This window comes from Lissotriton vulgaris, chromosome 9 (genome assembly GCF_964263255.1).
Source record: "Lissotriton vulgaris chromosome 9, aLisVul1.2, whole genome shotgun sequence".
NCBI lineage: Eukaryota > Metazoa > Chordata > Amphibia > Caudata > Salamandridae > Lissotriton > Lissotriton vulgaris.
Genome location: NC_141697.1, coordinates 128,737,451 through 128,765,169, shown reverse-complemented (window position 1 = coordinate 128,765,169; position 27,719 = coordinate 128,737,451). Strand labels below are relative to the sequence as shown.

Genomic DNA, 27,719 nt, shown 5'->3' with positions numbered 1-27,719 from the left:
AACAGATCAGGGCTTGATCCATCACCGTTTTTTAGCTCACTGCACCATCCCAGCTCAGAACCTGGCTACATGCAAATTAGTCTGTCCCTGGCCCAGTGCATCATGGGAACAGGGCAGACCAAACTACCAAGCCAATTCTTTAACTGGAAAGGAAACAAGCTTCCTGGGACCGGTTTCTGGCTTATTACTTGGTAGGAACTAACATCTTTCTCAACTAATAACACAATTTCTTACAGAAGTCTAAACGAATTTACTGTGTATCAGAGTTGGTACAGCTCTAATGAGGAACATAATTTGTAGTTAAATCAAATGTATCAACTTCAAAAGGGGAACCCTATTCTGCCCATTTGTATAATTTATTAATCAAGCATATGTTCATAAACAATGTCTAGAGATTAATTTTCAATTGGATGGCAATACAAAGTCCTCCTGTTGTAGAGCCTAAATCAGAGGGGGCTGGTAAGGTGAAGGTAAATCCTATGTTGGAGGACTTTCTTGGTGTGGAATTATCTTCAACGCAGTTCCGTGGCCATGGTAACTCCTTGGGTAGAGAATGCTCAGAGAGATATGGCAGATTTACATCTTCTACCACACTAGCAGTGTAAATCCATAACATTGTGAGTTCTCGCCAAAGGAATTAAAGAATTACCAACCAAAGTTCACTCCCACCAACATTTATTTTTCAGTTTGGGGGTGCATTGTCTCTGCTTGTAACTCCAGTCCCCCTCACATGCAGTGTTTATCAGCATGTACTCACATGGTGATCTGTCAAAGTGCTAACATGGTGGCGTATTAGCTTTTACAGATGGGCACTGATCAGCTCCCATCTTAAGTGTACCTTAGAAGAGCAATGGCAGAAACTGAGGTATCTCCCTGGGTAAATGGCCACCAAATACTGCATTTTAAACTGAAAGGCTAAGCTTTTGGTGCAGATTTTATTTTACCATATTTCTCTTAATCAGGCCCTTTGTTTGATAAAATTTGCATGTTAAAGGACAGTTTTTCTGAGCTCAATAAATTTATGTTACAGCGAGAGAAAAAATCTAGATGCCATTTGAGTTCACTTAACTAAACCTTTTCTTTAAGTAGTTGTGTTTTACTCCAATATTTAAATTACTTCTGAATTTCCATTCCTGATTCAGAAATAATTTCTGAGTGAGTAGTTATGTCTTAGCACACACTTTGCCTAATTTACTTAATAGTTTCCAGGAGTAATACCAGGATAAATCAATTTTTTCTGTAAATTTTACACCTAGAAATTTATGAGTAGTCACACCTAAGACCTGAGTAAAACATACTTCACATAGCTTAGCGAATCAAACCTGGATAGTCCTGTTTTATTTGTGTTAAGGAACGTCTCGTATGAATTAGTCCTTTAAGTAACAAAGTTTCACAACTGGAAATTGATGTGTAAATATTATCGAGGTAAATTCTTTAGCAGTTCACATCAACAATAGGAGCACAACACATCTACTCACAGCAAAAAAAATCTTTATTACTCAAGCCCTTTCTGCGGATGCCTGGTCCTCATAGATTGAAAGAAACTAAGGGCCCAATAATGAAATCAGTTGGGGTTGCCTCCGACCGACATCATTGTGGAATTGGGACCTACCGCAGAATTAAAATGCGATCAACAAATCTTTCCCTATGGGAGCTTGTGTTCATCCCTGACCACCTACATTGTAATTAGGCAGTCGGAATTGAAACCGACGACCTATGGTTTGAGGCTTTCCGACCAAGATCGCACTAGGCCCCTCAGAGCTAACTTATTAGTTCTGCAAACTTTGAAAACCATTCTCACTGCTATTGTATGGCGCTTAAAAACTTTCAATTTACTTGTGGTAATGTTAAAAATGTATTTTCTTTTCTTGTTTTTCCAGTTTTTAATAGGTGACCGCGAGAGAGACCACCAGTGCAATCCTCACTGCTCCAGATCTCAGTTGAAACCAGTTTGTGCCTCCGATGGTCGGACCTACGAATCAATATGTGACTATCAGCATGCCAAGTGCAGGGATGCAAGCCTCAATGTGATTCATCGTGGCAGCTGCAAAGGTAGGGATCATGCTGGATTTGTCTTCTGCAACACAACGTGAATTCAGACATAATAGACTGTTCTAACATGTATAGTGCACTGGTTACATGTTACTAGATCTACTTGAACTACAAAGACCTATAATATATCGATGACCACTATATTGTCAAGGTAAATTTAAAGTGTGTTTACCATTACCCCAATTGTACACCTGCCTCAACTTTCTTTATTTAAATATTTATTTAAAATTAGTTTTGTTAATTTTGTAATTTAATTGTAACACTTATTGTACATGTTGAGGATATTGATGAAAGGTATTTTAGAATACATAGTATGAGTGCAGTAGTACTCTCTTTCATACTTTTACATTCCTTTGTGAATTGCCCCCAAAATATCTACAGTCTGACTATTCAGAGAGCATTCATATATAGTTAGTACAAATAGAAATTAATTTTTGCACCTTTTTCTGTGTAGGACATTTTGGGGCGGATTCACAAAAGCATACTACAGTACTTTTGTAGTACTACTTTCCGTACTCATAAATGATTTTGTAATTTGGCTCCATCATGTTTTTTGATGTAATTATTATAAATAATTTGACTCTGATAATTACCATAATTGTTTGAATGGTGCCTACTATATCTCAGCTATTTAAAACCCAGATAACAAACTGTTAATTAATTTTAATTAAATGAATGTTAATGTTTTAGTCTTACCCTACCACAATAGTAAACCTACCCTGTAAAAATGTTAATTTACAATACTTAATGTATCATTCTTAATTTAATTCTAAAGCTAACTGAATGAATGAGGAATGAATGAATATACATTTTTTGTAGTGCATCATTAACCCCAGCAAAAGCTATCCAGGCACTTTGTATATCCTACGCTTGAGAGGAAAAGGAGACAAAGAGAAAAAACAGACATCCTTTTAATCTTTACAAACTTAGGACAAATAAGTCTTCAGCTGTCTCTTTTTGTGTATATTTCTAAGTAACTAATCCCTGTAAAAGATTTGTTAGTGTAATAACAAATCTATGGGGAGTAAATCCCCCTGAGCTTCCCTTGTTAATTTATTTTTATTTGAATTAAAAAAATGTAATCCTTTAAAATATTTTTACTTTTACCTTCACAGTTGTTTGTTCATTGTTTTACTTTATCTTAGTGATAGTAACGGTCATTGAGTTAGTGGTCTCTATGATGTACGAATATCATTTGAGTATTATAATGGGTCGATACCAGACACTCCTTGTGGTTGTGGTACAAACAGTTTCCTAGGTGAGCAGACATCTTTTGTTAATCATAACACAACAGTCTAGTTCAGCTTCAGATTATTAGTACATTGTGAGATAGTTCAGTGTCTTTACGTGCCTATTGGAGAGATCTGTGCTGAAATGAATGGTACAGGTTCAAAAATAGTTTAGTTCATTGTGTCTTCAGTTCTTTCTATTGGTGATAAAATGATTACTGTTGTTTTGGGGAATATTATAAAGTACCTGCATTAAGCACTAATACACAACGCATTTACTATAAGATTTATAATATTAGAAGTAATGGAAAATTCTGCGGGTCATGGATGATTTTTCTCCGCCATTCTAACATAGTTGTGGAAATACTTCCAAGTTATTGGGAGGGAGGTAGTACACACTTACCTACCGCCTCTGTACTGGCACATTTATCACTTCAGTAAGTGACATATGGTCAAACAAATCATACAGTTCTGATGAATCATGGTTTGCGAACTGGGACTGTAATAACCTAGAGGTATTCATAGATTCGGTACTTGGGAAACACACCAAGTTTTGTGTTTATGTAATGACATTTGTGAATGAAACCATGGATGGTTGTACTGTGCACAAGAGCAAAAGTGTAAGTCTCCCTAGCATTAAACAGAGCAGACAAAGTCAACTAGTAAAAGTAACTTGGTCACTGCTTACCTTGGTTAAGGTTGACTCATGGTTGTCGTGAAAATCATCTAGCTGGATTCTGATTTGAATGTCTAAAACCTATTACATTTCCTGAAAAACATCAGCTTAAATTATACGACAAATCTTAAACCCCTGTAATTCAATAAGTAACCTGACTTTGTGTTTCAATATAAGGTACTTTATGCTTTTAGTGGTAGGCTATTGTCACTGATTGAATCTGTTTGGCTTTTTTTCACTTATTTGGGGATAGACCGCTTGTGCCTCACTTTGATTAATCCCATTCATATATCTATTCACCCTTACCTCTACTGTTTGCCCTTCTTTTTCCATTTACTATTTTGAGTCTTTGAGCTGGTTTGCCTCAATTCTCTTATGCCCCGCAACTTTTCTCAATGCAGTGGGTTGTGGGCTTGTAATGTCTACTTTCTGTTTCTGTTTTGTTATACTAAAAAACAGACATGATATGCGCACCCTTCTCCATCAAGATGCTCACCTTGATATGTTTTTCTGTTAAACCTTTTATCTTGACTTCAAATTGGAGATTGGTATTTATGTTTCCGAACTCCTCAGTAGAAAAGGGGCAAATTAAGCAAATCTCTCACACATAGCAAGTTCTTTAACCAAGTTCTTTAACCACTTTTAGCATGTAGACTGGCACAGCACTGCCCTGAAGCATATCTATTTTTTCTATCATTTTAATTCTTGCTGACGTTGGTCTGTAGCTATGTCAGTAATATTTCATTGTGCCAGATTTCTTCATTGAACAGTTATCAGTAATATATATTCAATTCAATTCAATTCAATTCAATTAATTTATATAGCGCGCTACATACCCAGAGGGTAATACCTAGCCATTGGCATGGCTTTGCTATTAACTTTAAGATGATTCTATTGGCCATATGTAGGTGGCCCATTACCGGTCGGTAACGGCCGAAATTAACGAATTTCAGCCATTACCAACCAGTAATAGGCTTTTCTTATGTAGGGGGCCGAAATTAAGGATTCGGTAATTTACCGAATCGGTAATTTAAGGAATCTGTAAATTTCCGATTTCTTAAATACAGATTTGGTAAATTACCGAATTCCTAATGTAGAGAGCACTTAAATGAGTGCTTATCCCATGTTAGGATTCGTTATTTACCACCAACTACAAGTTGGTGGTAAATAACGAAAACCCTCCAAAAAGCAATTTAATGCAAATTGCTTCAGTGCCATGTTGCAGACATACATGCCCTTAGGGAATGTATGTCTGCAACATGTGCACCTATAAACAATTGAGGGGTGCAACAGGGTGTCAAAGTGACACCCTGCCACACTTCAATGTTTTCCCTTTTTACCTAATCGGTATTTACCAATTGGTAATTGACGTTCATTCCTATGGCCCTCCAGGCCCATAGGAATGAATGGCAATTACCGAATCGGTAAATACCGATTCGGTAAATACCGAATCATAACGATTTGGTCATTTTTACCGAATTTTTAGCTACATAGCATTTACCGATTCATAAATACCGAATCGGTAACATTTGGTATTTACGAATGGTAAATACTATTTACCTACATCTAGCCCTATATGTGGTAATAAACAATCTTTTACGATTTTAAAGCTTTGTACATTGAAAGTATGTATGACCTATATTGCACCACCTACAAACTGAATTTTACTCATCCATACTTCACTACATCATTTGAGTCATGGCCCCCATTGCCTAGCTCTATACAACAGCTTGTGCTAGCTGTAAACTACATACTTGCAATAACGGAACCCATTAATCTACTTAGTCAAAAGGATTCCCTGGTATTTAAAAGTACTGGCCTTACCCAATTGTATTCCATAAATACATTCTTGGAATGGCCATTATATGTGTCTTAGATAAACTAGGTTTTAAGTTAAGGTTTTCCATAAATGATATGTAGGAAAATTAATATTCTTGCATGATCACCCACATATTTGTTTGACTAATGCTGCTGTTATTTTGACTAACCTGGTCCCAGTGCATGTGCTCTGAACCCTAAACCATGTTGAAATGAGCTATATTCCTAATTGTCATATTTAACTTGAATATAAGTACATAGTATATGGTACAAAATGTAGTCTATCACAGTCAGATTTAGCTCACACCTGGGCCTTCCCCATCTTTTGTCTTTTCTGGGGAGCAGGGCTCCAATACAAGTAGGAGAGTGGCAGCCCGCAGAACTGATTTAAGTGGTTCCAGAGGAGGAATTGCTAATTTCTCTGGCCTCACCTATAGGATGGGCACAGTAGCTCTGCACAGGGGAAGAAGGGCAAAACCCTTCTTCCCCTGTGCCCTTCTTGTAAGAGTGGTGGGCTGGTCCTGCTTTCACTTGTACCCAGGACAAAGAAGTAGATTGCAAGTTTAATTCGGCTGTCACCAAGGGTACATCGCCAATGGGCTTGACTTTGCAACAGCAGCAAATCTGATTCAGCTGGACCAATGCCTACCGGCATTCGACAACCCTTTTATGCTACAGCCTGCCACCTTTGCCCCACTGGGAAAAACACAACTTACAGAAGGTAGACAGTTTCATTGGGCCTGATGCTGAGCAGCATCCAATAAATGTTGATGACTTCTGTGCAGGTGCTCTGGACTTTTACCGCTCTGAACTTTTCCTTCCTTTGTCAACAAATCTGTCTTCAAATCCAGCATGCAGCCTTGCCCCGCTGAGGACTCTACCTTCTCAAAAATTGAAGTGTAACTTCAATTACACTTGAAAGTAACTCTTTGACCGGGGCAATCTGACCTGTGCATCTGACCCGCGCTCCATCAAAGTTGGCCTTAAATCCTAGCCCTGCGCAGATTTACTGCAACCATTTGCCAACGATCGGTGCTTTGCGCTTTTTGGCATTTTTAAATGTTTTAAATGTAATCGATATCTCTAGCTCCCTTTTCTGGAAATGTTGGCTATTTGCTATTTTTTGTTCATTAAAATGTTCTCTATTTTTATAAATTGAAATGGGGTTGTGTTGCCGAACTTATTACTTGCTACTTTCAATACATTGGTTACAAGGGGGCCCCAGAGATCTAAATCATGTTTGAATAGATCAATAGGAATCCTGGGTGGTCCTGAGGCCATCCCAGAGGGGCATGCTTCGTAGGCTTCCACTACATCATCCAACATAAAAACAAAACTCTTGTCAAACAACATAATATAGGAATCTGAAGTCTGAATAGACATGTTATATATATATATATATATATATATATGAATAAAATGGGGTACCAAATTACAGGAAGATGTATCTACGTCTAGTTTGCCAGATGGACCATCCTCAAACACAGGGCTATTAACAACTCTCCAGAATAAACACTGTTCTTTGGAAATGCTGGCAGTGTGAAGGTGATCCCAGGCTTGGCTTGAAGTTCAGCCTTTCTACAGCAATTGATTGCTTTAAACGTGTCTAAGGATCTTGACCGCTTCTGTTATTCATGGCGATCATTCTAGCGCCAGATGTGAGTCAGACGAAGCCCTTGAGTATGTACTGTCAAACTGTATGTGTTCTTGGTAAGCAGTTGTACAGATCGTTCTGGGCATCCATAAATGATTATCACAGATAGAAATAGTGTGAAGCGCATCCAAAATACTGCCACTACTTTTTGGCTCTTCTAAAATAGTGCACAATCTTAGGAAATTTACCATTTACAATTGAATGATTTCAACAGGATTAACTGAAGTCCATTTAATATGTCTCTCTTGATCCACCACATTGACAGGAGATAAATGTGTCGCAGTATCCTGTGAACTAGGAAAGCCAAGAAGCTGTAGAATACAATGGTTATGGTCGCTTAGAGGATGGGCTTCGAATTGATGGCTAATCATGTCATTTTTTAGAATATGAAATACAAAACTGTACTGTGGCAAACCCTGGCCTCAAAGGTGGGAATGATGCCAGGGTTAGAAAAATGTAGTGAGGCATTACATAAATTGTTAGAAGCTACAATTTCCAACAACACAGCGCCGTGCTTAGATTTTATCAAGTCAAGATTGCTAGATCACCTACCATTGTCCTCAAAATTTGGTTATAAGTCAGTAATGTCCAGATTGAGGTTGCAATCATGAGCAAAAACCCAATTACCTGGAAACAAACTGTAGTGTAGTTCCTATATTCCCAATAGGCTCTGCGCATTGGAATAACATATCCAATAGATGTGACGTAGGACTTATGTCTTCTAGGTCTCTACGAGTATATTAGACTTAATTGTGAGTGCCAGCTAGCTCAGAGGTCACTAGAAACTTTCTCGAGTTCACAAGAAGGGATTTAGTTTCTGACAACCGCATAAACATGACAACTTTGTTTCCCCAAGATAAAACTGATCTTCAGAGTCGTGGAAACAATAGATAGATATTTTACCAGAGGTGCAGAGAAATAGATAGACAGGCGTTGTCAATAAAAGTATTTATTGAACAGTCTTCTTTCTCAAGCAGAAGAAATGAACTGCTACAATCGTAATACTGGTTGCAAAGTATAATGCGTACAGTAAAAAGAGTAGAATAAAATAATACTGTAAAAGCATTGTATGGCTCCTAGACCATAGATAAATACATATATAAATAACAGAGGCTAAAAAGTACTCAACTGGTGCTTCTAAAATACACCTACACCGATGTACCTAACCTAAGTCTAGTACGAGGGAAGAAGTAAGTGAGGTGTAGCATAAATTTAGTATTCTTTGCCAAGAATCTATCCAAGATTTCTCTAAGGGTCTAATCAGCTCCGTACCTTGGTTTAGAATGAAGAAGGTCAGGCTCAGGACTCGATTTCCCAACAACCCGCAAGGGTAGCTTGGAAACACTGGAGCTGGATTTCTCGGCAAGAGAAACGACAGCGTCTCTCTCTGTGTGTCTGCTGGAGGGTCGGCTTCCTTCGGCAATTGCTGTACCAGGATGCGTCGGGCAAGTAGATAGTCGAACTGCTCCAAACCACCGTGTGCCTGCTATGGCAAGTGTGGGCATATTTATACCTTGGAGGTGCCGAGTTTGACGTAAAGGTGGACATAATAACGTCATCAAAGAGTCTCAGTTCTTTGAAAACTCCATGAGTTCTTGGAAAAGACAGTATTCGAGCAAGGGGAAGTCCCTAGCTGCTGAAGCAGAGTTTTCCAAGAAATCGTTGTGGATTTTCAGAACTAGTGGAAGTGGCCCTGCCGTATTTGGACTGCATGAGCTATGTCTAAATATGGTTATGATTTCTATGCCTATATAAGGATATGGTGATTTATACCTATATAAGGGCATGATTCGGGAAAATTACAGTAGGGTCCTAAAATGCAATACAACACCCACTCCACGTTTATCATGTTCAACTAAGTTCAAGCACTAAAACATATTCTAGAGCATGTGTTTTTCAATCCCACCCCAAGATACATACAAAATGCATTTTGAAATGGTTGTACACAAAGAAAGAAAAATGAGCATTTGTACTTAACGCATTAAAAGGCAATGATGTCATCGTAAGAACATAATATCATATTGGAAATGCTAACCGAATGAATCACGAAATTACATTTATGAATGGCTCTTATTTACAGAAGAAAAGTCGAGACCATCCCATAGCAGAATAGACAAACTGTCTTGGTATGTAAATTAGGTCAATATTGTTTCTAGGAAGTATTCAACAAATTCTTGTTCTCTAAGAATAGTTCTACTTTAAGCAGATTGCTTTGTGCCAAAGTTCATTGTGTTTGGAAAAAGGCCAAAATATTTCGTTAAAAAAAAGAGTCCCAAAGTTAGAAGATTTGTTATGAAAAACTGAAGGTCGAATTTCAGAGTTGAAAGAAAGCTGTGTGCTAACTTCAAAAGTTATTCTCGGTGTCAAGAGAAAACAATTATTTGTCTAGGGTGGCAAAGAAATAGTCTACCACAGTAGATGAAAGTTGAACCACTTCATTAAGTAGATCAATCGTACACAGATGAGAAGCATCGCCGTCAGCATCAGTCGCATTAGCAATGTTCGCAGTTGATGGTACCTGTGTGCCTGGTGGTCATTGTATCACACCTAGTGATCAAAGAGGGGGAGAAGGAAAATCCGTGATCCCACCAAGTTCCTTGGCTTCAGTTACTGTTAATCAAAAAGAGGGAGGGGGGATCACTTGTCCTGTGTAACCTGGGTACAGTTCTAACTAGAATGACCCTTGTTTAAAAGACCCTCATACACGTGCAATCATGGTGGTATTGGCGGTGTATCTTGATTCTCCGCCTTCGTTCACACGTCTGTGCAGAATCACGGGGTCAGTTGGTATGCACCCTCCACCCGGAGGAGAACACCCTAGGTTAAAACAGTAGTGATCAGTGATTTTTGGTGAGGTGACAGTGCTCTACTTAAAAGCAATCCAATCTTGCCGGGAAAGAGATAATTTTATTAGTCGGGATTGAATTGGCAATAGAGGATACAGTTGAATACGTGTAAGAGGAATTATTAGGATTCATACATATTCAATCCTCCTGTGTACAAAGATGGTCGACATGCTTCAGCCTTTGTCGCCCAGAGGGTCGGTACGGCTTTCTTCAGGACCAGGTGAGTTCGGTGAAGGAGGTGGCTAAGGCCTACTCTCTATTGTCGGTCGAAAATGGACCTATAAGTAAAAAAGAAGTAGTGTTGCTAGGGTGTGGGTCATAACAATTAATGCAAAAAGAAAGATAATGTAGTGTATTTTTCTAGATAAAAACTGCGCTGTCAGACTCCCTGACTGTAGGGGACGAAAACCACCTACTATCATTGTATCACACCTACAGCTGAAATTGCCGGTGAGATCTCAATGAATGCCGTAATCAGGATTGGTAGCCTTTGTGGGCAACACAATACATGAGCCATTACCCGACCCAGTAATGCGTTGACATCCGTTGGCATATCTGATGGAAGTGTTAGACAGATATCCAACACGCATTCCTCTCCACAAAGCAGGCATCGTAGAACAGGTAAGATGCAATCTTGCCAGATTGGTCTGAATGACAGGAACCACGTGGTATTCAGATATCTCAAACGAGCCAAGCCAAGGATCTGTGTTATGCGTTCACGATACTACATTGCCAGAAGAGCATTCTCCATGATAATTTGGGTATCGCTGGTGACTGGACTTGCCATAACGGAGCAGGAGGAATAAAAATAGTATCCCTGCTACGAGTCCCAAGATGAGAGGCAGGCTGCCGAACACAGTGCACAAAGTTAGGAAAAATGCCCAGGACTGCTTCAAAAGGGTGCTAACAGTCCCGAAAAAATCGTCTTAAATACATGTACAATGCCACTGGTATCGGACATGTTTAAGATACGACGTAACATTTCTGCGAAATGTATGGGGTAGTTTGTTGATAATGCATGTATCTCCGCAGAGGACCTTGCAACTTGCAGATCATACGTCTCTCTGGATGAGGACAGTGGCACAGTTTTTTGTAATAGAATGGCTTTCATTCTGCTTAAAGTATCAATTTGTATAGAAGAGATGTTAAGTGAAGGCCATAGTGGCGACTCCCTCTCTGTCTTAGTTTTTGGAAACAGTACTTGCATACAACAAGTGACCTTGGCTGACACAGTAACGAGATAGGCTGTCCCTGGCATCATTCCACAACAGCTGTGATCATTCAGCATTATGTAGCTTTCATTGGAAAGCTGCCTAAAATTTGGATCTATCACTGCTGCCGGGGAACCCTGCAGGTGGCATTATAAGATGTTTGAAGAACCCTCACAGGCTCCATGTATATTAATGCCTTGACATAGAAGTGTTCCCCTAATGTGGTTTTGCAATTTTTACCACTAAGAAATACCTCCTTTTCCCCACTCCAACATTTGTGTGTGTATGGTAAATCCCAGGTCGACTTTATGTACTTTTTACCCAACCTTTCATACAGGCCTGCTGGTATGTGTTTTATTTGAGGTAAAGAGTAGCTACAAGGGATTTTGTTTGTTGACTAAGTACATGTAATTTAGTAAATACTACTTCTGGGGTTCATAAACCATTTTGACCCATTTGTATCCATAGGATAACTAAAACATTCTGACGTTGTTCAAAAAATGCATTCAATGAAACACAAAGAAAGGAGAAATGGAAAGAGCACACAAACAAAATCCCTTGTAGCTACTCTTTACCTCAAATATCCATTTTGCCCAAGCCTACAAGGGTTTATTGGGTTGCCCCAAATCTACTGGTATGCGTTTTAAGCAATACTGAAACTGGAAAATCTTCACTGGTATCGTGATATTGCCATGTATTATCCATTCAACGGCTGGTTTCTCAGAAACTGTCAATGGTAATCTCTCCAGTTTTTCTATGCTCAGCACCGTATAGTCTGCTCCCCTCTGTGCCAAAGAGATTTGTTTATATGTAAGGTTAAATACAGTAAACAATGACGTGGTGTTGATTAGACTCCAAGGCACATAGCCAGAACGAAGGTTTTGTAACGTCCAGCCTAGCAGCATCATAGAACATAATTGAGACTGTCAATAAACAAAAAATTGGCCTGGTCAGAAACCTGTAAGTGTGCCGCAACTGAACTAGTGCCCCAAGACCATTAGTAGCACTAGAAGTGATAACCCGGGTCTGTTAGGAAAATTCCCATCAGCCCACCCATGTGGTGGAATGTCGTCATGTGGGAGATGTCACCAATCCAATTCTCAAACAGTGCACCTAGTCATGGTGCAGAGATGGATTAATATGGTGTAAATATAGACCACTGGACTTCACTGGTGATGCTAATGGGGTGCAGTGCAAAAAATTAAAGTGAAAAACGTGAAAGTAAAATTGACTCCAAGGGCCAAAATTAATTTTAATCAGTATGGCACTCGGGTCAAGATTAAAATTTTGCCAGAATAGTTTGAAATAATAACTATATATGGGCAACGTGAGTGAAGGTCGACATGTTTCAGCTGTACTGACTGTTGGTCTTAGCTTTCTTCAGGACCATTTAGGAAACTGCGACTGCAAATCAAAATTATAAAATTTGGTGATGCACGCTAATGTACATTGGATAAATCCTACCAGTTCCTCTGAGCCCAGATGAATACTGTAGGAAGTCCAGAACTTTATGTATCTCCTAAGGAAGAAACATAAGCGTGAATCAAAAACCATGTAGTGCACAACAGATTTCGGGAAAACAAGCACAAGATGCTAAGCACACAAACAGGGCGATGGAGATAATCTCTCCCCGCTAATTATACAACTATATTTTAATCAGTGTATAAAAATCACAAAAATGGGAATGGATGTGGTAACTTACCCAGCATTATGTGGGAGTACGCCTCACCTCACCCGGAACCCACTCGGGAAAAAGGGAGGCCCCGATCTAGTTAAGGAGGGAAATGGACAGGAAAGTACCTTTGAAAAATAGCAAAGGGACTAGCAACAATAATAGCTACCATTTCCAAAATTATTCTTAACAAAACCTAGCTTTAAACAGAAAAAAGACTCAACCAAGTGTAAGAAAAATGACTATGAGACTCTGCAAAGAATAAATTAACCAAAGTTGGAGGGCAAGGCCACTCCATGGAGGACTGTGTCTAGCGATAAAAATGACTAAAAGAGGCACTGACACTATCAGTAACCCAGTATTGGGCAAATGGCTGAAGACTAAAGATAGGCAGAGCCACTCCTATAGGGACTCTTGCTAGTACTAAAATGACTCGCCCTATGGAGATATCAAAATGAAGGTTCTGGTACCCTACCTGTCCGTCGGTACCTCGATGCCGGCGTCCGAGCAGGAACGGAGGTACCGACGCACAGCGCGCATGTATTTTTATACCCTAGTTGATTGGGTAACTAGCTGCAGCTGTTTCTATTTGCCATCGCGTCCGCTTTGTTAAAAGGATGCCCGCGCTGTAATGCGCATGCGCTAGGCATCTAGTAGTGCGACGCGTGAGCAGTGAACTGTGAACGCGCATGCGCACGGCGCTTCGGCCGCAATGCGCATGCGCGGGCTCTGAGCCATGTGCATCGATACGCGCATGCGCCAGAGTGTACTGCGCATGCGCCGATGTTGAAACTAATCCGATGGCGATCATACTGCCGATGTGTACCACCACAGAGGAAAGAGGAGCGTTACTGTTGACAAACAGACAGCCGTATCAGAGGCACAAACATATAGTTAATGAAAGATGTAAGGGGATCATATGTGCTCACTTATAATCCCTATTGCCAACTGGGAAAAAGTAAGTGTTTGTGTACAGATTGGGCCATAGTGGAAGCAACTGTGCATATACCCCTAATGACTATAAGTATTGACAATTGTACTTTATGAACTGACAATAAACAACTACATGTGTGGAGTAAAGTATCAGGCGCTCATTGACTTAATGTGGTCTGAGATGGAATTTTGAATGACCTCAAAGATGGTAACAGGATGAGTCAATGTAGAAGACAGTTGCCGAAGACTCTGGACTAGTTGGATTACAGCGATGTCCACGGTATGTCATCATTTAAACCTTGCATGTGACTTTTCAAAAGAAAAATCCATTTCTGCTCCTTTCTGAAAAGAAATTTGGCCACGTCACTGATGTGAGACGGAATAAATGGCCGTTCTAGAATGACCCATTTCATTTCATCAGCAGTGTGTCCTCGCTCCAGAAAATGGGTTGTTAGTTTGGTAGCCTGTTTGCGACACCTAATGGTGCTTTTGTGCTCCCCTATTCTTATTTTAATCTTGCGGGTGGTATAGCCAACATATCTAAGGGAACAGGGACACGTTATCATGTAGATAGCGTTGTCAGTGTTACAATTGGTGTGCTTCTTGAGCAACCATGTCCTCCCAGTCCCTATGTCGACTGTAGTGGTTTTCTCAGTCTGGGGACAGACACTACAAGACCCATAGGGGTAGTGACCAGAAACTGGAGGAAGGTTCCATAGGGTTGTTGAGCCGTCAGTCTTGGTAGTCCTGGGTCTTGTATGGACAAGAGTGTCTCGAAGACTGGGTGCCCTTTTAAATGAAAACAATGGTAATGGAAGGTTTGCACCAGTACTATTCAGAATCGTCCAGTGTTTGCGAACCATTTTCTGGACAGAGTTAGACATTGTACTGAACGTACTAACAAATGTCAGGCACTCCTTACGTTTATTTTCCATAATTGAGACTGGCCATGTTGTAACATTAGCAAGTCTTGTTCCATTATGTCTATGGCAGAGGATACGATGCTGTCCAAAGAATAAATTCTGGACGACAGAGTTGTTAATCCATTGTCAACTACAGAGAGTGCTTTCTCTAAATTAATGCGATCAATTTCTCGTATTTGTTCTGCAGTTTCCATTTGTGTGACTTTTCATGCTTCATTATTAGCAGCGTAAATACCGGCGTATATGAAACGTTTATGACGTGATTTGCGAGGTCCGAGTAGGAATTCTCGTAAGTCAATGTCCTTTTTAAGTAAAGTTAAGTGTTGTTTTATTTCTGGGAGTGTGGATTTTTGTAGCCATTCAAGGCACAGTTTTCCTACGTTGTAAGTCATTATTATCCCTGGATGTTGTCTCTGGACATATATTGGATCTGGCCTAGTTATTGTTAACCCTTGTGTTTTGTTCAGGAATCTATCTTGACAGTTATTCGTGTCTGTGGGCCAGATTACACATTGTTTCCATTCAGGATTAGTTCTGTTTTGTTGTAAAATATAATTTACGTCTATCTCCTCATCTGTAGTTCTATTACTATCAGGTGTGTGCTTAGGTTTGGACGGTTTGTTTAAATCTTTTATCTTAGCCAGGCCAAACAAGATGTCTGTTGAACAGTTTCATTTAAGAACATTATTTGTTCTGGGATGATTCAGGCTCTGAACAATGCTTCTAAACCTTGTACCTGCCAGTCTTTTGTGCCCCTGACAATTTTGGTATCAATGTTATCCTTTTAAAAGTCAAACCTTAATGTGGACAATTCAGCATAAAAGGCCGCAGAATAAATTTGCTTTGTATAAGTTAACATAGTTTTCATGCCTGTCAAATTAACATTTTTAAAGTAAAAGGTTTCTGGATTTGTGACATTGAAGCCTGAGAAGTATGGAAATTTTCCATAGAATGTTCTAGAGCTACCTTTTGGTGGTGTTGGACAATGTTCCCATTGATTATAAGTTAATACATTTCTAGGATTTGCAGATTTGTGCAGATAATGATGACCAAAATTATTAAAACAATACATTTCTTCATAATTTTATGAACCTTCTAAGTATTCATGTTTTGCAAATTTTGCTGACATTTCTAAGTCTGCCATCATGTTATTAACAGTTTCAAAGTCCCAATCATCAGAAAATGTATTCGGTGAAACAAAATCGCTCAAGGAAACCTTAAATTGGTGTGGAATCTTCAGCAGCTCTACCGGGCCATACATGTCATAATCAGTTCTATCCCATGCTATTCCACCAGGTAGAGGAACGGCTGCGATGTTCACTGATGACAGGTCTCTTTGTTCACGATGAGATGAATTGTGTGGCTTCAGGAGCAAATTGATGTTCTTACCTGCTGTGTCCATTTTACTATATTTCCTATCTATCAGCTTTCCCAAACTCAAAACAAGAATGAGCCATAGTAGGATAAAAGGTACACCTAACACAATCTAAAGTTCAGCCCATGGTGATACCAGGTATGTATTTGTAAGCTGGTGAAAAAGTTCTGTTACTTGTTCCTTGAAAGTTTTGTTTGTTGGCGTTGTTTCAGGCTCACTGGGATCCTCAGAAAAGGTATCAAAGTTGATGAAATAGCCAGAGGCAGTTCTATCAATTGTTGGTATTGCATCCGGATTATTTGAAATCGCTGGAGCTGCTTGTTCCCTTGACATGTTAGTATAGTCAGATGCTACATCATTGTAGACGGGCGTTTCTTGACGAACTGTTATTTGGGTTTAAAGAGGCACTAGTTCCATGGCTTTGTTGCATAGTCCTTCATTTCTCACTGCAGATTCTGAAAAGGAATAAACACTGTTCTTTGGAAATGCTGGCAGTGTGAAGGTGATCCCAGGCTTGGCTTGAAGTTCAGCCTTTCTACAGCAATTGATTGCTTTAAACGTGTCTAAGGATCTTGACCGCTTCTGTTATTCATGGCGATCATTCTAGCGCCAGATGTGAGTCAGACGAAGCCCTTGAGTATGTACTGTCAAACTGTATGTGTTCTTGGTAAGCAGTTGTACAGATCGTTCTGGGCATCCATAAATGATTATCACAGATAGAAATAGTGTGAAGCGCATCCAAAATACTGCCACTACTTTTTGGCTCTTCTAAAATAGTGCACAATCTTAGGAAATTTACCATTTACAATTGAATGATTTCAACAGGATTAACTGAAGTCCATTTAATATGTCTCTCTTGATCCACCACATTGACAGGAGATAAATGTGTCGCAGTATCCTGTGAACTAGGAAAGCCAAGAAGCTGTAGAATACAATGGTTATGGTCGCTTAGAGGATGGGCTTCGAATTGATGGCTAATCATGTCATTTTTTAGAATATGAAATACAAAACTGTACTGTGGCAAACCCTGGCCTCAAAGGTGGGAATGATGCCAGGGTTAGAAAAATGTAGTGAGGCATTACATAAATTGTTAGAAGCTACAATTTCCAACAACACAGCGCCGTGCTTAGATTTTATCAAGTCAAGATTGCTAGATCACCTACCATTGTCCTCAAAATTTGGTTATAAGTCAGTAATGTCCAGATTGAGGTTGCAATCATGAGCAAAAACCCAATTACCTGGAAACAAACTGTAGTGTAGTTCCTATATTCCCAATAGGCTCTGCGCATTGGAATAACATATCCAATAGATGTGACGTAGGACTTATGTCTTCTAGGTCTCTATCGAGTATATTAGACTTAATTGTGAGTGCCAGCTAGCTCAGAGGTCACTAGAAACTTTCTCGAGTTCACAAGAAGGGATTTAGTTTCTGACAACCGCATAAACATGACAACTTTGTTTCCCCAAGATAAAACTGATCTTCAGAGTCGTGGAAACAATAGATAGATATTTTACCAGAGGTGCAGAGAAATAGATAGACAGGCGTTGTCAATAAAAGTATTTATTGAACAGTCTTCTTTCTCAAGCAGAAGAAATGAACTGCTACAATCGTAATACTGGTTGCAAAGTATAATGCGTACAGTAAAAAGAGTAGAATAAAATAATACTGTAAAAGCATTGTATGGCTCCTAGACCATAGATAAATACATATATAAATAACAGAGGCTAAAAAGTACTCAACTGGTGCTTCTAAAATACACCTACACCGATGTACCTAACCTAAGTCTAGTACGAGGGAAGAAGTAAGTGAGGTGTAGCATAAATTTAGTATTCTTTGCCAAGAATCTATCCAAGATTTCTCTAAGGGTCTAATCAGCTCCGTACCTTGGTTTAGAATGAAGAAGGTCAGGCTCAGGACTCGATTTCCCAACAACCCGCAAGGGTAGCTTGGAAACACTGGAGCTGGATTTCTCGGCAAGAGAAACAACAGCGTCTCTCTCTGTGTGTCTGCTGGAGGGTCGGCTTCCTTCGGCAATTGCTGTACCAGGATGCGTCGGGCAAGTAGATAGTCGAACTGCTCCAAACCACCGTGTGCCTGCTATGGCAAGTGTGGGCATATTTATACCTTGGAGGTGCCGAGTTTGACGTAAAGGTGGACATAATAACGTCATCAAAGAGTCTCAGTTCTTTGAAAACTCCATGAGTTCTTGGAAAAGTCAGTATTCGAGCAAGGGGAAGTCCCTAGCTGCTGAAGCAGAGTTTTCCAAGAAATCGTTGTGGATTTTCAGAACTAGTGGAAGTGGCCCTGCCGTATTTGGACTGCATGAGCTATGTCTAAATATGGTTATGATTTCTATGCCTATATAAGGATATGGTGATTTATACCTATATAAGGGCATGATTCGGGAAAATTACAGTAGGGTCCTAAAATGCAATACAACACCCACTCCACGTTTATCATGTTCAACTAAGTTCAAGCACTAAAACATATTCTAGAGCATGTGTTTTTCAATCCCACCCCAAGATACATACAAAATGCATTTTGAAATGGTTGTACACAAAGAAAGAAAAATGAGCATTTGTACTTAACGCATTAAAAGGCAATGATGTCATCGTAAGAACATAATATCATATTGGAAATGCTAACCGAATGAATCACGAAATTACATTTATGAATGGCTCTTATTTACAGAAGAAAAGTCGAGACCATCCCATAGCAGAATAGACAAACTGTCTTGGTATGTAAATTAGGTCAATATTGTTTCTAGGAAGTATTCAACAAATTCTTGTTCTCTAAGAATAGTTCTACTTTAAGCAGATTGCTTTGTGCCAAAGTTCATTGTGTTTGGAAAAAGGCCAAAATATTTCGTTAAAAAAAAGAGTCCCAAAGTTAGAAGATTTGTTATGAAAAACTGAAGGTCGAATTTCAGAGTTGAAAGAAAGCTGTGTGCTAACTTCAAAAGTTATTCTCGGTGTCAAGAGAAAACAATTATTTGTCTAGGGTGGCAAAGAAATAGTCTACCACAGTAGATGAAAGTTGAACCACTTCATTAAGTAGATCAATCGTACACAGATGAGAAGCATCGCCGTCAGCATCAGTCGCATTAGCAATGTTCGCAGTTGATGGTACCTGTGTGCCTGGTGGTCATTGTATCACACCTAGTGATCAAAGAGGGGGAGAAGGAAAATCCGTGATCCCACCAAGTTCCTTGGCTTCAGTTACTGTTAATCAAAAAGAGGGAGGGGGGATCACTTGTCCTGTGTAACCTGGGTACAGTTCTAACTAGAATGACCCTTGTTTAAAAGACCCTCATACACGTGCAATCATGGTGGTATTGGCGGTGTATCTTGATTCTCCGCCTTCGTTCACACGTCTGTGCAGAATCACGGGGTCAGTTGGTATGCACCCTCCACCCGGAGGAGAACACCCTAGGTTAAAACAGTAGTGATCAGTGATTTTTGGTGAGGTGACAGTGCTCTACTTAAAAGCAATCCAATATTGCCGGGAAAGAGATAATTTTATTAGTCGGGATTGAATTGGCAATAGAGGATACAGTTGAATACGTGTAAGAGGAATTATTAGGATTCATACATATTCAATCCTCCTGTGTACAAAGATGGTCGACATGCTTCAGCCTTTGTCGCCCAGAGGGTCGGTACGGCTTTCTTCAGGACCAGGTGAGTTCGGTGAAGGAGGTGGCTAAGGCCTACTCTCTATTGTCGGTCGAAAATGGACCTATAAGTAAAAAAGAAGTAGTGTTGCTAGGGTGTGGGTCATAACAATTAATGCAAAAAGAAAGATAATGTAGTGTATTTTTCTAGATAAAAACTGCGCTGTCAGACTCCCTGACTGTAGGGGACGAAAACCACCTACTATCATTGTATCACACCTACAGCTGAAATTGCCGGTGAGATCTCAATGAATGCCGTAATCAGGATTGGTAGCCTTTGTGGGCAACACAATACATGAGCCATTACCCGACCCAGTAATGCGTTGACATCCGTTGGCATATCTGATGGAAGTGTTAGACAGATATCCAACACGCATTCCTCTCCACAAAGCAGGCATCGTAGAACAGGTAAGATGCAATCTTGCCAGATTGGTCTGAATGACAGGAACCACGTGGTATTCAAATATCTCAAACGAGCCAAGCCAAGGATCTGTGTTATGCGTTCACGATACTGCATTGCCAGAAGAGCATTCTCCATGATAATTTGGGTATCGCTGGTGACTGGACTTGCCATAACGGAGCAGGAGGAATAAAAATAGTATCCCTGCTACGAGTCCCAAGATGAGAGGCAGGCTGCCGAACACAGTGCACAAAGTTAGGAAAAATGCCCAGGACTGCTTCAAAAGGGTGCTAACAGTCCCGAAAAAATCGTCTTAAATACATGTACAATGCCACTGGTATCGGACATGTTTAAGATACAACGTAACATTTCTGCGAAATGTATGGGGTAGTTTGTTGATAATGCATGTATCTCCGCAGAGGACCTTGCAACTTGCAGATCATACGTCTCTCTGGATGAGGTCAGTGGCACAGTTTTTTGTAATAGAATGGCTTTCATTCTGCTTAAAGTATCAATTTGTATAGAAGAGATGTTAAGTGAAGGCCATAGTGGCGACTCCCTCTCTGTCTTAGTTTTTGGAAACAGTACTTGCATACAACAAGTGACCTTGGCTGACACAGTAACGAGATAGGCTGTCCCTGGCATCATTCCACAACAGCTGTGATCATTCAGCATTATGTAGCTTTCATTGGAAAGCTGCCTAAAATTTGGATCTATCACTGCTGCCGGGGAACCCTGCAGGTGGCATTATAAGATGTTTGAAGAACCCTCACAGGCTCCATGTATATTAATGCCTTGACATAGAAGTGTTCCCCTAATGTGGTTTTGCAATTTTTACCACTAAGAAATACCTCCTTTTCCCCACTCCAACATTTGTGTGTGTATGGTAAATCCCAGGTCGACTTTATGTACTTTTTACCCAACCTTTCATACAGGCCTGCTGGTATGTGTTTTATTTGAGGTAAAGAGTAGCTACAAGGGATTTTGTTTGTTGACTAAGTACATGTAATTTAGTAAATACTACTTCTGGGGTTCATAAACCATTTTGACCCATTTGTATCCATAGGATAACTAAAACATTCTGACGTTGTTCAAAAAATGCATTCAATGAAACACAAAGAAAGGAGAAATGGAAAGAGCACACAAACAAAATCCCTTGTAGCTACTCTTTACCTCAAATATCCATTTTGCCCAAGCCTACAAGGGTTTATTGGGTTGCCCCAAATCTACTGGTATGCGTTTTAAGCAATACTGAAACTGGAAAATCTTCACTGGTATCGTGATATTGCCATGTATTATCCATTCAACGGCTGGTTTCTCAGAAACTGTCAATGGTAATCTCTCCAGTTTTTCTATGCTCAGCACCGTATAGTCTGCTCCCCTCTGTGCCAAAGAGATTTGTTTATATGTAAGGTTAAATACAGTAAACAATGACGTGGTGTTGATTAGACTCCAAGGCACATAGCCAGAACGAAGGTTTTGTAACGTCCAGCCTAGCAGCATCATAGAACATAATTGAGACTGTCAATAAACAAAAAAGTGGCCTGGTCAGAAACCTGTAAGTGTGCCGCAACTGAACTAGTGCCCCAAGACCATTAGTAGCACTAGAAGTGATAACCCGGGTCTGTTAGGAAAATTCCCATCAGCCCACCCATGTGGTGGAATGTCGTCATGTGGGAGATGTCACCAATCCAATTCTCAAACAGTGCACCTAGTCATGGTGCAGAGATGGATTAATATGGTGTAAATATAGACCACTGGACTTCACTGGTGATGCTAATGGGGTGCAGTGCAAAAAATTAAAGTGAAAAACGTGAAAGTAAAATTGACTCCAAGGGCCAAAATTAATTTTAATCAGTATGGCACTCGGGTCAAGATTAAAATTTTGCCAGAATAGTTTGAAATAATAACTATATATGGGCAACGTGAGTGAAGGTCGACATGTTTCAGCTGTACTGACTGTTGGTCTTAGCTTTCTTCAGGACCATTTAGGAAACTGCGACTGCAAATCAAAATTATAAAATTTGGTGATGCACGCTAATGTACATTGGATAAATCCTACCAGTTCCTCTGAGCCCAGATGAATACTGTAGGAAGTCCAGAACTTTATGTATCTCCTAAGGAAGAAACATAAGCGTGAATCAAAAACCATGTAGTGCACAACAGATTTCGGGAAAACAAGCACAAGATGCTAAGCACACAAACAGGGCGATGGAGATAATCTCTCCCCGCTAATTATACAACTATATTTTAATCAGTGTATAAAAATCACAAAAATGGGAATGGATGTGGTAACTTACCCAGCATTATGTGGGAGTATGCCTCACCTCACCCGGAACCCACTCGGGAAAAAGGGAGGCCCCGCTCTAGTTAAGGAGGGAAATGGACAGGAAAGTACCTTTGAAAAATAGCAAAGGGACTAGCAACAATAATAGCTACCATTTCCAAAATTATTCTTAACAAAACCTAGCTTTAAACAGAAAAAAGACTCAACCAAGTGTAAGAAAAATGACTATGAGACTCTGCAAAGAATAAATTAACCAAAGTTGGAGGGCAAGGCCACTCATGGAGGACTGTGTCTAGCGATAAAAATGACTAAAAGAGGCACTGACACTATCAGTAACCCAGTATTGGGCAAATGGCTGAAGACTAAAGATAGGCAGAGCCACTCCTATAGGGACTCTTGCTAGTACTAAAATGACTCGCCCTATAGAGATATCAAAATGAAGGTTCTGGTACCCTACCTGTCCGTCGGTACCTCGATGCCGGCGTCCGAGCAGGAACGGAGGTACCGACGCACAGCGCGCATGTATTTTTATACCCTAGTTGATTGGGTAACTAGCTGCAGCTGTTTCTATTTGCCATCGCGTCCGCTTTGTTAAAAGGATGCCCGCGCTGTAATGCGCATGCGCTAGGCATCTAGTAGTGCAACGCGTGAGCAGTGAACTGTGAACGCGCATGCGCACGGCGCTTCGGCCGCAATGCGCATGCGCGGGCTCTGAGCCATGTGCATCGATACGCGCATGCGCCAGAGTGTACTGCGCATGCGCCGATGTTGAAACTAATCCGATGGCGATCATACTGCCGATGTGTACCACCACAGAGGAAAGAGGAGCGTTACTGTTGACAAACAGACAGCCGTATCAGAGGCACAAACATATAGTTAATGAAAGATGTAAGGGGATCATATGTGCTCACTTATAATCCCTATTGCCAACTGGGAAAAAGTAAGTGTTTGTGTACAGATTGGGCCATAGTGGAAGCAACTGTGCATATACCCCTAATGACTATAAGTATTGACAATTGTACTTTATGAACTGACAATAAACAACTACATGTGTGGAGTAAAGTATCAGGCGCTCATTGACTTAATGTGGTCTGAGATGGAATTTTGAATGACCTCAAAGATGGTAACAGGATGAGTCAATGTAGAAGACAGTTGCCGAAGACTCTGGACTAGTTGGATTACAGCGATGTCCACGGTATGTCATCATTTAAACCTTGCATGTGACTTTTCAAAAGAAAAATCAATTTCTGCTCCTTTCTGAAAAGAAATTTGGCCACGTCACTGATGTGAGACGGAATAAATGGCCGTTCTAGAATGACCCATTTCATTTCATCAGCAGTGTGTCCTCGCTCCAGAAAATGGTTTGTTAGTTTGGTAGCCTGTTTGCGACACCTAATGGTGCTTTTGTGCTCCCCTATTCTTATTTTAATCTTGCGGGTGGTATAGCCAACATATCTAAGGGAACAGGGACACGTTATCATGTAGATAGCGTTGTCGGTGTTACAATTGGTGTGCTTCTTGAGCAACCATGTCCTCCCAGTCCCTATGTCGACTGTAGTGGTTTTCTCAGTCTGGGGACAGACACTACAAGACCCATAGGGGTAGTGACCAGAAACTGGAGGAAGGTTCCATAGGGTTGTTGAGCCGTCAGTCTTGGTAGTCCTGGGTCTTGTATGGACAAGAGTGTCTCGAAGACTGGGTGCCCTTTTAAATGAAAACAATGGTAATGGAAGGTTTGCACCAGTACTATTCAGAATCGTCCAGTGTTTGCGAACCATTTTCTGGACAGAGTTAGACATTGTACTGAACGTACTAACAAATGTCAGGCACTCCTTACGTTTATTTTCCATAATTGAGACTGGCCATGTTGTAACATTAGCAAGTCTTGTTCCATTATGTCTATGGCAGAGGATACGATGCTGTCCAAAGAATAAATTCTGGACGACAGAGTTGTTAATCCATTGTCAACTACAGAGAGTGCTTTCTCTAAATTAATGCGATCAATTTCTCGTATTTGTTCTGCAGTTTCCATTTGTGTGACTTTTCATGCTTCATTATTAGCAGCGTAAATACAGGCGTATATGAAACGTTTATGACGTGATTTGCGAGGTCCGAGTAGGAATTCTCGTAAGTCAATGTCCTTTTTAAGTAAAGTTAAGTGTTGTTTTATTTCTGGGAGTGTGGATTTTTGTAGCCATTCAAGGCACAGTTTTCCTACGTTGTAAGTCATTATTATCCCTGGATGTTGTCTCTGGACATATATTGGATCTGGCCTAGTTATTGTTAACCCTTGTGTTTTGTACAGGAATCTATCTTGACAGTTATTCGTGTCTGTGGGCCAGATTACCCATTGTTTCCATTCAGGATTAGTTCTGTTTTGTTGTAAAATATAATTTACGTCTATCTCCTCATCTGTAGTTCTATTACTATCAGGTGTGTGCTTAGGTGTGGACGGTTTATTTAAATCTTTTATCTTAGCCAGGCCAAACAAGATGTCTGTTGAACAGTTTCATTTAAGAACATTATTTGTTCTGGGATGATTCAGGCTCTGAACAATGCTTCTAAACCTTGTACCTGCCAGTCTTTTGTGCCCCTGACAATTTTGGTATCAATGTTATCCTTTTAAAAGTCAAACCTTAATGTGGACAATTCAGCATAAAAGGCCGCAGAATAAATTTGCTTTGTATAAGTTAACATAGTTTTCATGCCTGTCAAATTAACATTTTTAAAGTAAAAGGTTTCTGGATTTGTGACATTGAAGCCTGAGAAGTATGGAAATTTTCCATAGAATGTTCTAGAGCTACCTTTTGGTGGTGTTGGACAATGTTCCCATTGATTATAAGTTAATACATTTCTAGGATTTGCAGATTTGTGCAGATAATGATGACCAAAATTATTAAAACAATACATTTCTTCATAATTTTATGAACCTTCTAAGTATTCATGTTTTGCAAATTTTGCTGACATTTCTAAGTCTGCCATCATGTTATTAACAGTTTCAAAGTCCCAATCATCAGAAAATGTATTCGGTGAAACAAAATCGCTCAAGGAAACCTTAAATTGGTGTGGAATCTTCAGCAGCTCTACCGGGCCATACATGTCATAATCAGTTCTATCCCATGCTATTCCACCAGGTAGAGGAACGGCTGCGATGTTCACTGATGACAGGTCTCTTTGTTCACGATGAGATGAATTGTGTGGCTTCAGGAGCAAATTGATGTTCTTACCTGCTGTGTCCATTTTACTATATTTCCTATCTATCAGCTTTCCCAAACTCAAAACAAGAATGAGCCATAGTAGGATAAAAGGTACACCTAACACAATCTAAAGTTCAGCCCATGGTGATACCAGGTATGTATTTGTAAGCTGGTGAAAAAGTTCTGTTACTTGTTCCTTGAAAGTTTTGTTTGTTGGCGTTGTTTCAGGCTCACTGGGATCCTCAGAAAAGGTATCAAAGTTGATGAAATAGCCAGAGGCAGTTCTATCAATTGTTGGTATTGCATCCGGATTATTTGAAATCGCTGGAGCTGCTTGTTCCCTTGACATGTTAGTATAGTCAGATGCTACATCATTGTAGACGGGCGTTTCTTGACGAACTGTTATTTGGGTTTAAAGAGGCACTAGTTCCATGGCTTTGTTGCATAGTCCTTCATTTCTCACTGCAGATTCTGAAAAGGTGATGAGTCTTTCAGTTTGAACCTCTTGGATGGTAGCAAGATTTTGTCGTCTACTACATCTTTGGAGACCACTGGTTCTACTACTTATTATCAGCCACATGGTGTGGTTTTACCAGATCAATTGATACGGACCGGTTCTCCTTTCTTCCAGCAAGTAGCGGCAGTAACACTGTTCTTGATCCGTGGATTGCTAGTACAGGTACTGGTTTTCTGTAAGAAGGCCCAAATTCCTTCTTATCCGCTATTTTTCTCTGACCAGATCCCCAATCTTCGGAATCCAGACAGGTCTTGCTGGGACAGGTGGTTTTTCTTCAGTGGTTGTTGGCTTTTGTATGGTGTTGCTTAGACTTCTTGTTTTGTTTAAGTCAGGTGAAACAGCCAAATAATCTTTGATATCAAAGGGTTTTTGTTCTACAACTGAAGTATGATGATCGAGGTCTTCGACCATCATTCTAGGATTTCATATGGAGTGATCCACCCAGAGAATTTCTTGGCAGGTTATTAAGACTATGTTGGACACTTATTAGAAGTTTAACCCACCCATCACCCGAACCTAATACCCTAGCTTTTATAGATTGCTTTATGTCACGGTTTTCTCTTTCCACAACCGAATTGTCCTCAGAATGGAATGGACTTGAGTACCGCAATGCAACGCCCAAGATGGCCATGTCCTCCTTGTAAGCCCTAGAGCTAAAAGCAGGACCCTGGTCAGAATGTAGCGTGCCGATTGCGTATGTGCCGATAAAGACTCGCAAATCTTTTATAACAGTTTGGGCGTCAGCCGAGCACTGAGGCCACATCCAAATTAATCTTGAGCATGAATCCACTGCGACTGTGATGTATTTATAGTTACCATCCCTTTGTAGGGGACCACAGTGGTCCAGGTAAACACATGCTAATGGTTTATCTGAAATTAGTAGGGGCATCTGCGCCGGGCGTTCAATGTTTAAACTTTCATTTTCTGGCAGATTTCACATTCCAAAACATAGTTTCTGGTCTGTTTCCTCATGCGTGGCCACCATATCTTTGCTTTAATAATGACACTGTAGCAGAAACACCTGCGTGTGCAGAGGCGAGCCCTTAATGTGCCGCTAAGATTAGTCCTAACCTATGTTACATATTGGGGATTACTCCCCCACTCCAGGGATTCGAGCAAACGGAACATTATTTGCATCAGTTATATATGAGTACTTGAGCGGAAAGCCTTTTAGTAATGTTTTACCACTGTCTTTTATTGAAGCAGTGACATATTGCATTATTTCGCTGTCTATTTTTGTTTTTGAACGAGTGATTGC

General features: G+C 40.1%; 1 protein-coding gene across 11 annotated transcripts in view; it reads left to right on the top strand.

Moving 5' to 3' along the window:
- SMOC1 (SPARC related modular calcium binding 1) overlaps positions 1-27,719 on the top strand; it is a 798,909-nt gene that overhangs the window by 102,947 nt on the left and 668,243 nt on the right. For all 11 annotated transcript variants that reach the window (XM_086937178.1, XM_086937176.1, XM_086937174.1 and 8 more), the window contains exon 2: positions 1,881-2,052. In XM_086937178.1, coding sequence (XP_086793304.1) covers positions 1,881-2,052 — 172 coding nt within the window. The remainder of the gene's footprint in view (positions 1-1,880; positions 2,053-27,719) is intronic.